Source organism: Leptidea sinapis, chromosome 4, assembly GCF_905404315.1.
Source record: "Leptidea sinapis chromosome 4, ilLepSina1.1, whole genome shotgun sequence".
Taxonomy (NCBI): domain Eukaryota; kingdom Metazoa; phylum Arthropoda; class Insecta; order Lepidoptera; family Pieridae; genus Leptidea; species Leptidea sinapis.
The window spans coordinates 8,858,312-8,873,405 of NC_066268.1; the positions used below are offsets into that span (position 1 = coordinate 8,858,312).

At 33.0% G+C, this 15,094-nt stretch overlaps 1 protein-coding gene across 2 annotated transcripts in view; it reads right to left on the reverse strand.

The window, feature by feature from the left end:
* Positions 1–15,094, reverse strand: part of LOC126979707 (mushroom body large-type Kenyon cell-specific protein 1) — a 260,963-nt gene that overhangs the window by 30,967 nt on the left and 214,902 nt on the right. For both annotated transcript variants that reach the window (XM_050829175.1, XM_050829176.1), the window contains one exon: positions 2,356–2,481. In XM_050829175.1, the coding sequence (XP_050685132.1) occupies positions 2,356–2,481 (126 nt within the window). The remainder of the gene's footprint in view (positions 1–2,355; positions 2,482–15,094) is intronic.

The following is a 15,094-nucleotide window of genomic DNA, read 5'->3' on the forward strand; positions in this document are numbered from 1 at the left end:
GTTTAAAAAAGCGATTAAGTTTTAATACAATTAACATATTATGTCAACATACATAACATGTCATTAAAAATAAAGGACTAAAAGCACTACATTTAAAACATTGAAAAATCGTAAAATCTCCCAACAATTTATTTTAGCCCAGCATCCTTAAAACCTTATTCATCCCCACAATAGATAAACGATTATTCACTTAAATTCCTTCGCTCCCCCTTAAAACCATATCCTTTGACGGCGCCTAAGTCATTGACCTAGTAATCCAACCCTTTTTTATGTCCCCCATGGAGGGGTCTATTAGAAGGCATGTGTTTCTAAGGCACGAAATAATTACTGACTTTTATAAACTTTAGATACGGCTAAAATCCCGCCTGCTTTAGGAAAATAATGAACAAAACATCGATATATATAATTTTAAAAATGTAAATGATTTTAGAAATTTCCGTAGGAATTTAATTTATGTGAATAGATCGCAAACCCTACGCTGTAGTTTGTTTTACAGTGCGTTATGACTCAGATAAGGTTTTCTGTGTTGTAGGCAGTTGATATACAAGATTTCTGTTTCTATAAAGAAAAAAATATAGTTTAACTCAAAACAAATTATAAAATCCGCTTTACAAAGTAGAAAGTAATTTTTCGATATGAAGAATTCATCCTAAAGCATTTAAGGTCCAATAATATTTTTTCTAATGGGGGCTAACTAGTGGGCTTTTTACCAAGGAATTTGTTATATTTTTTTTTGTATTACAGACACCATTAGGTACATGTGATGTTCACTTTGACGTTAGTAAAACTACAGACATACTTGCACGTTGTGAAAGAGCCACGAAAAGGAGTACATGATCACTAGAAAAGACAGAGAAATGAAGACCTTAGACAGAAGACAAAAGAAACGTAGGATAGGACAAGTACGTAGTTCCAAAAGTGGAGCAAAATTGTCACCTTTTAATAATAATAATAATATATTTATTTGCAAAAAACATAGTATACAATGGTGTTTAAATTTAAATAAATTATAAGAGCTTATATGTTTTGCCAGCACCACTCCTAGCATACAAATATTTAACCACAATGAATATCAGAATTTCATTTCAATAAATTCCTTAACACTATAAAAATTATAACCATTTAGCCAACTATGTAGCTTAATTAATTTAAATTAGAATTTAAATTTTTTATGCTACTCGGTAACTTATTATAAACACGAAGATTTTAGTGACTTTAGTGATGGAAAATTAAGTAGAGGGTGTTAATTTCACATTCGCAGTTAGGAAAATAAAACATCTTACTGCAGAAACAGAGAAATTAGTTAATTTCATCTATTTTTCTAGTGCTAGTCACATGTTAGTGTAGTCTGTTGTTTAGAGAGAGAGAGAGAGCTATTCGTACCATAAGCTATCTTTCTGTGTTCTGTGCGTTCTCAGACCTCGTGAGAAGAAGTGAATTATTTAGGGAAATCATAACAGTACCATAATAGTGCGTTTTATAATGTATAATGACAAATAACAGAAGTTCGCCGTTCTATATCCAAGTTACTAATTTAGGGGTTAAGTACAAAACTATTTAATGCATTACCAAAATGTATTTTTCACTTGTCTATGCATATATTTCAACAACAATATTAACGAGCTTTTGAAATATAGAGGAATGTTTTAAAGATGATAATATTTATTATGTACAGTTTAGTATTTTTTTTGGCTAACTGCTTGTTAATGAGAGTCTCTCGTGCTACATTTTGGCGAATAATTATCTCCTGAGGATGCCTCGTTTAAGCAGAGTTTTACGTTACTGATTAACCCGGTCGTTCTGTTGGAGGTTTACCGTAGGTCGATTCTTCCGTGAAGGACACTTACATGTGCTTTGTGCACCCGAAGTCAAATCAAATCAAGTCAAAATCACTTTATTCGTATAGGCCAAGGAAATGACACTTATGAATGTCAAAAATAGTATTCGTACGGCCTTATAAATATACTTGGTACCATGATTTTAAACAAGAATATGCAAAATGTTGACTGTATCGCTGACAACACTGACAATACAATGATAATTCTGAAGTTTTCCAAATTTCAAGCAGTTTTGCAAATAAACGCGGGAAACGTGATACGTCCGAATAAACCAATCAAAGTCTATTTGTAAACATATTGTATATTCTTGGTTTATTATCAGGTATAAATTTATATCAACTTTATTTATAAGGCCGGTAGTAGTGTCTAAAGTATGTAGTGCATTAAAACTTAATATCACTTAATTAGATTAGCATTTAGATCACTTTAATGCTTCGGGTGTGCCGCCAAGACATTTGGAGCAAATATCATTATTTAATATATAGTATTTCTATGGCAAATCATTATGAAGAGTTACCTGCGCGATGGCTTGGGGGTTTTGTCCTTGAAGCTGTAGCTGTAGTAAATGTTGCAGGAGCGGAGGTCCCGCGGGAGGACTTTTAGCTCCCGACACAGAACTGCTATCCGATTCCGATGCGGGACTCTGGAAATAAACAAAATTTAAAAAAAAACTAACAAAATGAGTAGCGACTGAACAGTGAACACAATTTTTTTTTTTCAAAATATAATCACTTATTGAACGTCAAATAACTACCATCCGTTTATTTTATTTTGATTTATTTTACTAGATGTACCAACAATAACTCAACATTAACAATTGATTTGCATACTAGTTCTAGGTTGATTATTCTAATTAGGTTTATTCAACATTTTAAATTAATAAAAAAATTAACAAAAAAATCAACCGACTTCAAAAACACTATTCCAAAACAATAGATATAATGTGCACTAAAAAGTATAAAAATAATTGCGTATCTTTATACAATCTAATTAATTAATCTAAACGTAGTTACGATAATTGTTATTTTTGGAATCAGAACCTAACCAAACTCTCACCCAACTATCTTTAAAGTATATCCTTTCCAATAAAAAAAGAATCATCGAAATCCGTTTGCGCGATATTGAGTTATCCGTAAATTTATCATCCACTTCGCTATACGTATGTATACCAAATTTAAGACTTTTATGGTTTTCTCATGGATGCCACCGTCAGATCTGGACCAAATTACAATGAGACCACAAGGGATGCACCAACTTTCAAATAAAAAAAGAATTATCAAAATCGGTTCAACCAGTCGGTTTTGTTTTGTTTGAGGTAACAAACATAAAAAAAGAACATACCGAGGAATTGAGAACCTCCTCCTTTTTTGAAGTCGGTTAAAAAGAGAAAATTAAGTAACTTTAATCTTAATTTTAAAAACTATACAATGTAGTAAGGAGAAATAAATGGTTAACAATCTCATTAAAACTATTATCTAACGTTGTTGTGATTTTTTTTGAAAACTTTATTCTATATGACGTGTCGTGAAAAATGTCGATATCTAAATCTAAATAGTAGTAGCAGTCTAAATAGTATGTTTGTTGCGCCCATTCTTCTTAGGTCTGACGCATTTTGTGGGTATTGAATAAGGCTGGGCTGCAAGGCTTGGTTATGAAACGCTCATTCAGGTAAAGTTAGCTCTAAGCGAGAGTGATATGGCAGAGCAAAATTTAACAGAGTTATTTATAAATAATTTTTATTATAATTGTCCTAGATGTTAGTACTTTCCGAATACTTATAGAACAAAATAGTTGTATTTCGTAGTAATAATTTATCTTTAAAATTATTAACTTTTATTTTGAGTTTTCTATACCTAGTGGTTATAGGCACAAACAATTCTTTTTGTTTTTTTTTCTATTACAATAATTTAAATTTTAATACATATTTTATATTTTGCTCTTAATAGTGATTTTCATTATTATAACACTAGAAATAAGGGATTGCTTGTAACTAATTCTAGTAGGCTTCATAAGATATATAATAGCTTTAAGGGTAAATGTATACACTTCTATAATAAAGTCCCAGACACTGTTCAGGCATTTTGTATAAATAAATTTAAATGTTTAATAAAAAAAATGGCTCTGTTGTAAATCCTATTACTCCACCGCTGAATATCTAAATGATCGGACAGCCTGGGACTAGATTGTGATTATTTTATAGCGATATAGAAATGACTGTACAATATTGTATATTTTTATTGAAAAGAGCGCAAAAAAGAATGCTGGGAGAGTTTCTAGCGCCGCTTCTTCTCTCTCAGAGCGCCATTTGTTTTCGAAGCGGTAGTAGTATCTAGTAGTTATTAGAAATGACATCAAAAAGAATTCTAAAGGAATCAATTTTGAGAAAATAAATGCCTTTTATGCCTTTTAATATTAAGCCTTTGATTGTGTAATTCCTCTGGTGTTGTAAGGGGGATAAGGTGTGGTTTTCGGGTGATGAATGGTATAATTAAAAAAATATACGTTAAAAGATAAGTTCCCTAACTCATTACAGACAGTAAAATATTTTGCCATTTCCGTATTTCATACTATCTCCGTTTTGACTGAGTGGTTGATATGATTAACTGGCAATGAGTTTCTTACCACTTCTTCTCAGTAAAGCTCAACCTTTTCCCAAGTGGTTGTAAATTTAAAAAAAAGAAAACTTTAACATTCATATTTGTCATTTCCTTGATCTGCATGAATATGATTTTGATTTGATTTGATCATGCATAAATTCAAGAAGTCATTAAGGACATCTTCCGATAATCGGATGAAAAGTACAAAAAAAATCTTTTTTTTTCATGAAAAATCCTCCACAAATGAAGAGGACTAAAGCAAGCAAATGAAGAAATGTACGATGATAACTCCAAAGAAGCTTTATGCGTTAGTTACGGTTTGGTGCGGATCTCCTTTCAAGGAGTCACAAAATTTTATTGTTGTAAAAAAATAAAACTACCTTAAAAAACCGACTTCCAAAACTCAAAATTATAAAATTACTTAATAGAGATTTAATTTAATACACCTCTTATGCAAATCTTTTACGTTTAATATTAATAAACTACTATTATTTGTATGTGCTTCCTATGTAGACAAACTAAATATCATCTACGTAAACAAAAATTTTCATAAAAATGTACATAAAATGAAAAGTACTGGGCCAATCTATGTCAAATTTTTATGGTACCAAATGCCAAACATTTCGCATCTAATTAATTGAGTCATGTAAATCGGATCATAAATCTCAGCGTAATCCTATAATAATAAATATATAAAAAAAAATACCGATCGAATTGAGAACCTCTTCCTTTTTAAAGTCAGTTAAAAAGGAGTAAAGAACTTAGCCAAAGTGTATCAAAATACTGTCTCTTAGATCGTGTTGAAAAACCTCTAGCAATTAAATTTTAAGAAATGTCCCTTAAGTTTCCACCAAGACCTTGCACCTGGTTACAAGGCACTAACTACCTAAGCTTGGCTGGAAGTCAACGGAGTTTATAAAAGCTGAATATTAACTCTCGTTTAACCCTTACATAAGCCCCTTGGACTTCAAATTATGGTTGGTTTTGGAAGACATGTTCTAAACGACATGGGAAATTGGTTGGGACAATCTCAAGAAGAAGCAGTGATTAAATTTTCCATGGACTCTGTGAGGGACATTGATAAATAATCATTTGAAGCAAAATTTAAAGAAATGAACGTTTAAACTGTTGCCTCTCTATATTTTCTTGATAATGTTATATATGTACATAGGCATATAAGTGAATTTGCTAGAAACTATCTTAACCATAATGTTAACATGGAAGAAACAGACATAAACTTATAATGCCTACTGCTTAGCTTAGTCGAGTTAGAAAGTCTTTTGTGGCGCTATGTATAAGCGTTTACATCAAGCTCCCAGAAAATGTTCAAAACAAATGTATTACAAAATTCAAAAGAATTTTTAAAATACCTTTGTGTGGAAAACGTTACTATAATATAATTGAATTTCGGTCAACGGATTAGCCTAGCTATCCGACGCGGAAATGCTGCCAGTACTTTAGGTACGCTTCCACGTAATGATAGTTTTAATTTTATGTAGTCTATGTATTGTGAATATAGTTATAAGATTTGTTACCACGGATTGGAAATGGAGCGACCGCACTCAGGCTATTAAATAATAAATTATATTTTACGATATCATACAGTAATTTTAATAATTAGTCTACGGCATACTTTTTCGAATGGGTAGTAGTTTTTTGATTTCTTTTTGGAATAAAAAAAAATAATTTGAAATAAATACCATTTTTTGACAAAAACTGGTAGATTTGATTAGACGAAACGAATAGATTGTCTTTGTTCAAAACACATTTGCTTCAATATTTTATTTATTTCCTCTGACGTAATTAACTAAGTAAATGTTACATGTCTACGCAAATTCTCAGCTTAGTGCTGTATTATGTGGTTTTCAAATGCGCACAAATGCGTCATTTTATGACTAGGTGCATTACTATAAATTCGTAAGCGTTTTATGTGTGTGCATCAAATCTTTTTAAAAAAAAACAATTTATACACATATTAATATAATTTCTGTTTCTCAGTTTGAAATGAATTTTTGAATTAATTGATTGATTGCGGTTTTTAGTGATGTATTTTATATCATGCTCTCTGCAATATGGCGATGTAAGATATCGTTACAATTAAAATAATATGCGATACAGGCGAGCAAAGTTAGGGCGAATGCTCAGTATCACTGTTTAAAATAAAATTAAGTTTTTTATATATCATCAATAGTTTTCGCAGGGCACGCTCAGAGGCAAATATTTGGACCACAATATTTAACGTTATTACAATTTTTATAGATCTATATTCATCTTTTTTGAAAATATGATATGGCCCGTGTACCGCGCTGATAATTTAGATTTCTAGTGTTGAAAGAATTTTTAAAATCGGTTAATTAGTTCTTGAATTTTATATGCTTTCTTGATTAACTTATAAGTGTTAACGAAATCTCCCTCCAGTGTTTGGTCAGCTCTTGAAGATGCCTCGTGTAGGCGAAACACGTGTGATTTAGTGAAACTTAAGATATTTATAAAATTTTAAATGGCAATACATTTCTGTAAAATACCATCTGATTCTATTAATTTTCTAAATGCAAAGAATTTATAAAAAAAAAAATATAAAATTTATTAAGATTTTTTCCGCGTATGATAAGGTGATCATTTCTCATATGTTGGATGCAATTACTAATTGTGACAGTAATCACGACCATCATGATCACGAAGTATCCTTAAACAAACAATGAATTCATGCTCTAAAGGTTGGTGCATCCAATTTACGATAATTTTTATTTATACAGTTTATTATTTATTACTTTTTATGAAATAATTTATATGATTTGAACACGACTCATATATTGGATGCAACACCTTACAAACTAACTTGTTATGTATATTATAGCCATTGCAAAATACTCTATTTGTAAGAGTGGCCGTTGAGTTTCTTGTATGTTCTTCTCACGAGCTCACCTTTTTACGAACATATTATGGTAAATTCAGTAAGTAGTAACAAATATCTGTAGCGACGATTCAAAAGCGCTTAGTTTAAGCCTAATTGAAGTAAGTTTATTTGACTTTGTCTTTATTTAGACATCTTACTGTGGGTTCATTACATTTCTGTACCGCATCGGCTTCAACATATTAAAATTTTTGGAGTTCTTTGGCAAAACTTAAACATAAGTTCCTTACCCCCTTCCAGGATTACAAAATTATGCTACCTTAAATTTACTTTTAGATCTTATTATATTACATAAATGATTACCTAAGTTCTTAACAGAATTTAGTAGAATTTTACTGTAAGCATAACTATATCAATTCTCATCAAACACCTACCAATCAATTTATAATAATAATAAATATATATCTATTTACTTTTGGTGCTTATCAAAGTTTTTATACTTTAGTTTTTCCTGTGCTTTGCAAGACCAGTTAAGTGAAGAATTGGTAACCCAAATTTTATTAAACAGGAGAATACCACGTGAGGATATTAACAGTTAAAATAATAAGAAACCAGTGAATCTATTGTAATGAAGTTTTAGTAGGTACAGAAATCTAAGCTCATTTAAATTCATTTGGACGTCAAACATAAGGGAAATCAATAGAACAGTTAACAACGTTATGTTAATTACCATTACCTATTTAAACTACCCATCCAAGCCGCATAATAAATTGGAAAAAAAGCGCCAATTGTTCTTTGACGCTACGATCTCATTAATAAAAATACTATTCTAAATTCAAACGGCCCATTAACCGGTTCTCACGGCCGCCATGTTGACTCGTCCTCGACTGCTATTGGTCGAGGCTGCGAGTTTAGAATTAGAATGTGAACCCCACCATTTGGCAAGCGGTAAATTATGTGTGGCCAGGTTTTTACGTTCCAAGTTCAAATAATGGAGCTTTCAAGCAGCTGTCGCTTAGTTCAAGGGATAGAGCCAAGTAGGCTATAGACAGATGGTGCAAACATGCGCACAATCATTGTTTTATCTAGGAGTCTATCCTCAATAATGACTCTGCGCATTTTTTATAACAAAATCTCGTTCCATGATGTATGAGGAAAATTGGCTTAGAAGTTACAAACTGGTTTGAAGCGAATTAACTTTACTATAGATTATAATAATATCAAATAATTGTCGAAGTATTTTCATAATGAATTTGCAGGTATTCGATCTGATTTTGCAGTGATCCCCGAAATATTTGCACCTGAATGGAATTCGCTGCTATTTCCAAAAGATACGACTAAGATATATGACAATTAATTTTCTTTTAGCCTTATTGGAATTGTTGGCATGATAAATATTAAAATTAAAAAATTAAACAATTTTTAGTTTCATTTTCGAGTCTCAAGGTTTTCCTAATCCTGATTAATGCTAAGACAGGATGGCAGTTAAGTATTTTTTTTTTGTGAATTAAAAAATATATCGGGTAATGTAATAATAAGCTTTTCACAAAAGTTTTTTGAAATACAGAACGGCAAATATATCATAATGAATAATTGAAAAAGGATTATTGAAATTTTGCAGAAACTTGCATTTGAAGTATTGGAATCCAATACGAATCTGTATGGAATCTGCTGCAATTGGAATGGAAATGATCCATGTGATGTAATAATTAAAACATATGTACATTCTATGTTATATAGCTGAGATCCTTATGAGATATTATGCGTTTAATAATGGTTTTCTTGGTGAATGTTTGCATTAAAATATAGCCTGTGATAGAGAAAATATTATGTTTAACAATTGTGAACCTTCATAAGGGAGAGAGATTTTTACCTTCTCCATTTAAGTTTTATACTTTGTAAGCGTCGGTTTAAGGGGGACTAATAAATATTCTAAATAATTCAAACTTATTATTTTTTATTTCATGTACCATGTTAGATTGTGCCCAACGAAAACGCTTTTACGTAGACTCCACCCCTTTGTCAGTTAGTCTGTCTGTCAGCAGCTTGTATTTTTAATGTTTAATCACTCTTGTTCTTTTTTTAACTTACACAAGTAGGTCTAAACGTTTGAGTAATTTTTGTGCATAACCGAACATACTAATGCTAAAACTGTAAATATAGATTAAAACACCTTGCCAATTCTCCTTATTTAAGCTCTACTTTTCGAATGTGGTGGTAAAATTTTTTGACATTCATAAGTGTCATTTTGACTTAAGTGAATAAATGATATGTTTTTTTTTTCTTTCAAATGGCGATTTAAAAATGGCATTGGCAGCAACTAAAAATGTATCTTTTTCGAAAGTATTTATATATTACTTTAATTTGTTTTTTTAGGCGTCACCTATTTTAAGTCGGAATAATATTCGTGTCTCGATGGAATCTCCTGCAATGAACAGAACACATGAAGTTTGTTTATAGCCTTGTGTATATTTAAGTTGTGAACAGCGTTTAGCAGCCACGGCTTACCTTGACGCCGAGCTAATAATGCTCACCTTGAATATTAAGTAACATTGCTCACTTAGCGATCTAAGCATAGATACATCATGTGTAGGTATAGTTAAGTCTTATAGGTGCTTTTAGATACTTTTGACAATACTTTTGACTTTAGCCAAATATTACCGAAGCCATACCAAAAAGACTCTAGAGGAAGTGAGAGGTGTGCAAACCAGCTTATGGACTGTCAGGAGGGGGCTTCTCGCTGCCAATATATGCAGTCGCCATCCAGCCCGTGGCCCTAAATTACTCCGAACACAGAGTTGCTAGACTTAGCTTTGCTCAAAATTGTGCGATGTGGACTCAAGAGGACTGGGGTAGACTTTTATTCTCGGATGAAGCCAGAATATTACATGGTGAAGACCGACGTCGGCGATTACTAGGAAGGCAAGGGGAACGTTCCGCAGAAGTATGCTTTGAAGAAATAACCCCTAAGGACAAACGATCGTACGGGTCACCTGTTGTTACGTGATCACCGCCGCCCACAATCTCTTGCAACACCAGAGGAATTACAGGAGCGTTGCCGGCCTTTAAGGAAGGTGTACGCGCTTTTTTTGAAGGTACCCATGTCGTATCGTCCCGGAAACACCGCACAAGGAAGTTCATTCCACAGCTTTGTAGTACGTGGAAGAAAGCTCCTTGAATACCGCACTGTGGAGGACCGCCACACATCCAGATGGTGAGGATGATAACCTAACTTGTGGCGTGTCGTGCGAAGGTGGAATGGTGGAGGCTCAGTTATGTTTTGGGCAGCGATTAAAGTACTGGACCGTACGGATAGTCTTCATAGAAAACAGCACTTTAAATGCACACCGGTATATATCTGAAGCACTTATTCCTTATGTAAAACCCGCATTAACGGTTCTTGGAGAAAATTTTATTTTTATGGACGATAACGCTCGCGCTCACCGTTCTGGCGATCTGCAAACGTATATTGAAGAGGTAGGGATTCGTCGTTTGGATTGGCCAGCTCGAAGTGCTGACATCAATCCTATTTGGGATGTTCTAAAACGAAGAGTAAGATCGGTGCAGCCCGCTCCGCAAAACATCAGGGAGCTAAGGAATGTATTTTCTGCGCAGTGGGAGCGTATATCATAAGAAAGAATTAACGATAGCATCGATAACATGCCCAGACGAATACAAGCTGACATTTTAGCAAGAGGGACCATCATTAAACTCTTATTTTTTATTTTTATATTAAGAAAACTTAAGTTTTTAGACTGCTTTTTAATTTAATGTAATGAACAGACTGAGCCATGACTTCAAGGCTCTGTTGACTTATGTCACTGGGGAGGAAAATATTAGGGTGTTATGGGTGTCGTAAGAAGACTAAAGGCTTTTTGATATGTTTGACGTTTATTCATAAATATTATTTGTTCATTAATTTTAAACGTTATAATTTTTACATTCTAATCACTTCAAATCAAAATAACTTGATTGATTTAGGTGAAAGAAGTGACACTTATGAATGTTAAAAGTTTTCTTTTATCTTTATCTATACCACCATTTCGGCTTTAATGACAAAAAGTAGCAGGAAACTCATGGCCACTCTTTTAAATTAACATTTACAGCTTCATCGTTTTACAAATCAACTCAATTAACTACAATATGTAAAGTGATGTAACAACAATACTGAAACGTCAAAAACTCGATGCCTTACACGAGTAAGTGAAAAAAAAATAAGTATGTAAATAAACGGCATAAAAGGCATTCATTTTTACAAAATTGATTCCTTTAGAATTCTTTTTGATGTCATTTCTAATATACTAGATACTACTACACTAAATTAAAAGATAGGTTAGTAAAAACCTGTTCTGTGGTAAAAACACAAGAGTTATCGAGTCAACAGTAGATTGATTGATTCAATACCAACACAGGTTATCTTTAATAATGTTCTAATTGGAAAATTAATGTAACTGTGTACTATGTAACCTACTCATTTATTAATTAAAAAAAAAAAACTGTTCAATTCTAAACTTATTCTATTTTTTTTTATGGAACAGGAGGACAAACGAGCGTACGGGTCACCTGTTGTTAAGTGATCACCGCCGCCCACAATCTCTTGCAAAACCAGAGGAATCACAGGAGCGTTGCCGGCCTTTAAGGAAGGTGTAAGCGCTTTTTTTGAAGGTACCCATGTCGTATCGTCCCGGAAACACCGCACAAGGAACTTCATTCCACAGCTTTGTAGTACGTGGAAGAAAGCTCCTTGAAAACCGCACTGAGGAGGACCGCCACACATCCAGATGGTGGGAATGATATCCTAACTTGTGGCGTGTCGTGCGAAGGTGTAATTCGGCGGCAGGAATCAGGTTAAGCAGCTCTTCCGAACACTCCCCGTGATAAATGCGGTAGAAGACACACAATGAAGCGACGTCTCTACGCAACGCCAAGTGTATATACTTAATACTTAAAATTAATAATTTCTGTGCATGCTGTGTTTATTTGTAAGTAATACATTTAATTTCGAGTTTTTAGTTCTACTTTTTATATTTATGTCTACTATTGTAGGTGATTAAACTATTGAGGTAAATAAACCTAATAAATAAATAAAAACACAGCGTAAATAAACAAAGGTATTAATGCGACCATTTAACTTGTGATTATAAAAATTATAATAACTTTAATTTTAAAAACATGAAGCTGAGTTTCTGTATCACAAGTAGCGCCTGTTCACGATCATGACGCATGGACCAACCATCGCCTCCCTCGACCATATATATATAATATCTATTGTATCAAAATACATTTTTTCTATTTAACGCATAGTTTTATGAAAATAAGGGATTAGACAAGCAGGGCGTTAAGCTGATGGTAATTGATACACCCTGCCCATTACAATGCAGAGCCGCTCATACTTGAAAAACCCACAAAAATTCTGAGCGGCACTATAGTTGCGCACGTCACCCTGAGACATAAGATGTTAAGACTCATTTGCCCAGTAATTTCATAAGCTACGGCGCCCTTCAGACTGTAACACAATAATGTTTATATATAACTGCTTGACGGCAGAAATAGGCGCCGTTGTGGTACCCGTTATCTAGCCGGCATCCTGTGCAAAGGAGCTGGTAAACTGGTTTTAACATAATATGTCTTGAAAATTTTGTCAGCCAATTGTGTTGTAATCGTGGGGAGTTTATTGTTGAATCTAATATTCAAGTACTTTTGTGTTTCGGTCTGAAGGGTACCGTAGCTTGTGACATTCCTACTCAGCAATTGACACTTAAAATCTTATGTGTGAAAGTGACGAGTCTAGACTGTTTAGTTAGATTTTATAATAAAAAATGTTTTTGACAAAATATCAATTAGTATGAAGTACTAATAACATTAAGTAAACATACACATAATTTTAATCCGAACTAAAGTTCGAACACCCGTTGATCCACAAACTAAACAAAGTTAAAAACTGTATGAAATTCTCTATGTCAATGAGTTATTGCGGATTAAAAAGTATTAAAACACTAAACATGCAACTAACCATGAAATCTCCTCATGTTATGTTCCCTTCCATTTCACACAGAAAAAATAAAAACATTTAAATAACGCAGCCTATATTCATTATAACATGCCCGACACTCAATCACGAAAGCGCGCCATTTAAATTTTAAATCACAAAAACGTCAAAATTGGTAGCCATTTTTAAGTACAGTAAGCAAGTGAATCACCAAATTTCCAGTCAGTAACTTTTTAAATCGATTCAAATATAGTTTCAAATTGAAACGTTCTGTTTTCAAAATACCGAAACATCAAAGAGCGCGCCAATTCTTTTTTCACAAAACGGCAATGATTAGTAAAGGCGTTCATATACTGAGGCTATTTGGCCGCACGTGTTTCTACGAGGGGTGGTCTCGCGAATTTTCCGAGGTTTCCACCCCTAACGGACCGCCCCTATAGGCTTTTCTGTCCAGCCTATGCTGTTTAACCGATCGGATATTAAAAGCATAGGAGTCGCATTATTAATTAATTTATTATATATCTTTTATTCACATCGTTAACTTTTCAAGAGTACTCTAATTAATTGAATAGGCTACGTGGACTGGAGTGTAACAAAAGTTAAAATGCCAATTAAATTTTAATCCGGTTATAATATCACGTAAAACATGATACAATAGGGTGTTTTTGTGCAATTAAAATTTTAATTCGAGGCAATAAAACATATAATGATAGCGATAAATCATCGTAACATATAGTGCAATGTTATACACGAAATATTTAAGATAGTAAGTAAAAATAACTGAATTAATTTCACACATCGCATGATATCTCTGTGTAATTAAGTGGTTCAATTGTCGAGTAATAAAAACTTGAGGTATTTTTCTACAGATAATGATTATAAGATTGTTATTTCTGTCCCTCTCTTAAAAGATGTGTTACATAGTATAGATTAACAAAAAAAAATTACTGAATTAAAACAAATTAAGGTTTAAATAAAACAATCTATTTTGAATATATCCCACGCATACCTACCCTACAAATATATTATTATTTTCCTAACGAAGTGAATCATAATGAAAAAGGTTAAAGTATTTTATGAGTAAAATTAAACTTCAGGCGAATAGAAAACTGCGCGAATTTTAAACAAGCACGATTAACACCAGTGCTGAAAATATTGTTTGACAAAAACAAAGAGGCACTTAACTCAAAAAAGAACAATTAAACAATATCCACTCCACTCATTCCTCTGTCCAACCACTGCCTACTTTTATGCCGTACGCCTACGCTCACTATTTCACAACTAACGTTTCAGCTAAAGTCAACTCTATAACTGAAACTACACGATTCAAAATAAAACGAGGCAAAAAACACACTCACCCCATCTCTTTCTCTCGTATTAATCAAAACAACTCTCCACTTTGACTTGGAATCGCAGCAAATGGATAAGGCATTGTTTTGAAAATTGAAACTATGGTTAGCGACCGACTGGTGTAGAATGAGCCGCGCCGGCCGGCTCGATACGAACGCTGCCGTAGTGATTGAGCGTTTGTACGAGATCGCGGAGTTCAGGATGATTGGCCGTTCTAAGGCTAGGTTTAGACAAGGTAAGGGTTTTACAATAAACTGTAATTATGGACAGACAATGATTAGAAATGTTGATACGGATGCTCCACCGTTATTAATTATACGAGTGATGCTTCAATATTTTATAATGAACTCTCCTTATTTACTTTAAGTGCAATTACGAGTATGACATGTCGTAGTACTTTACGATGCTACTGGTTAAATATGCTCAAGTATCTCTTTTCAATGGCCACGCAGATATTTTAATGTGT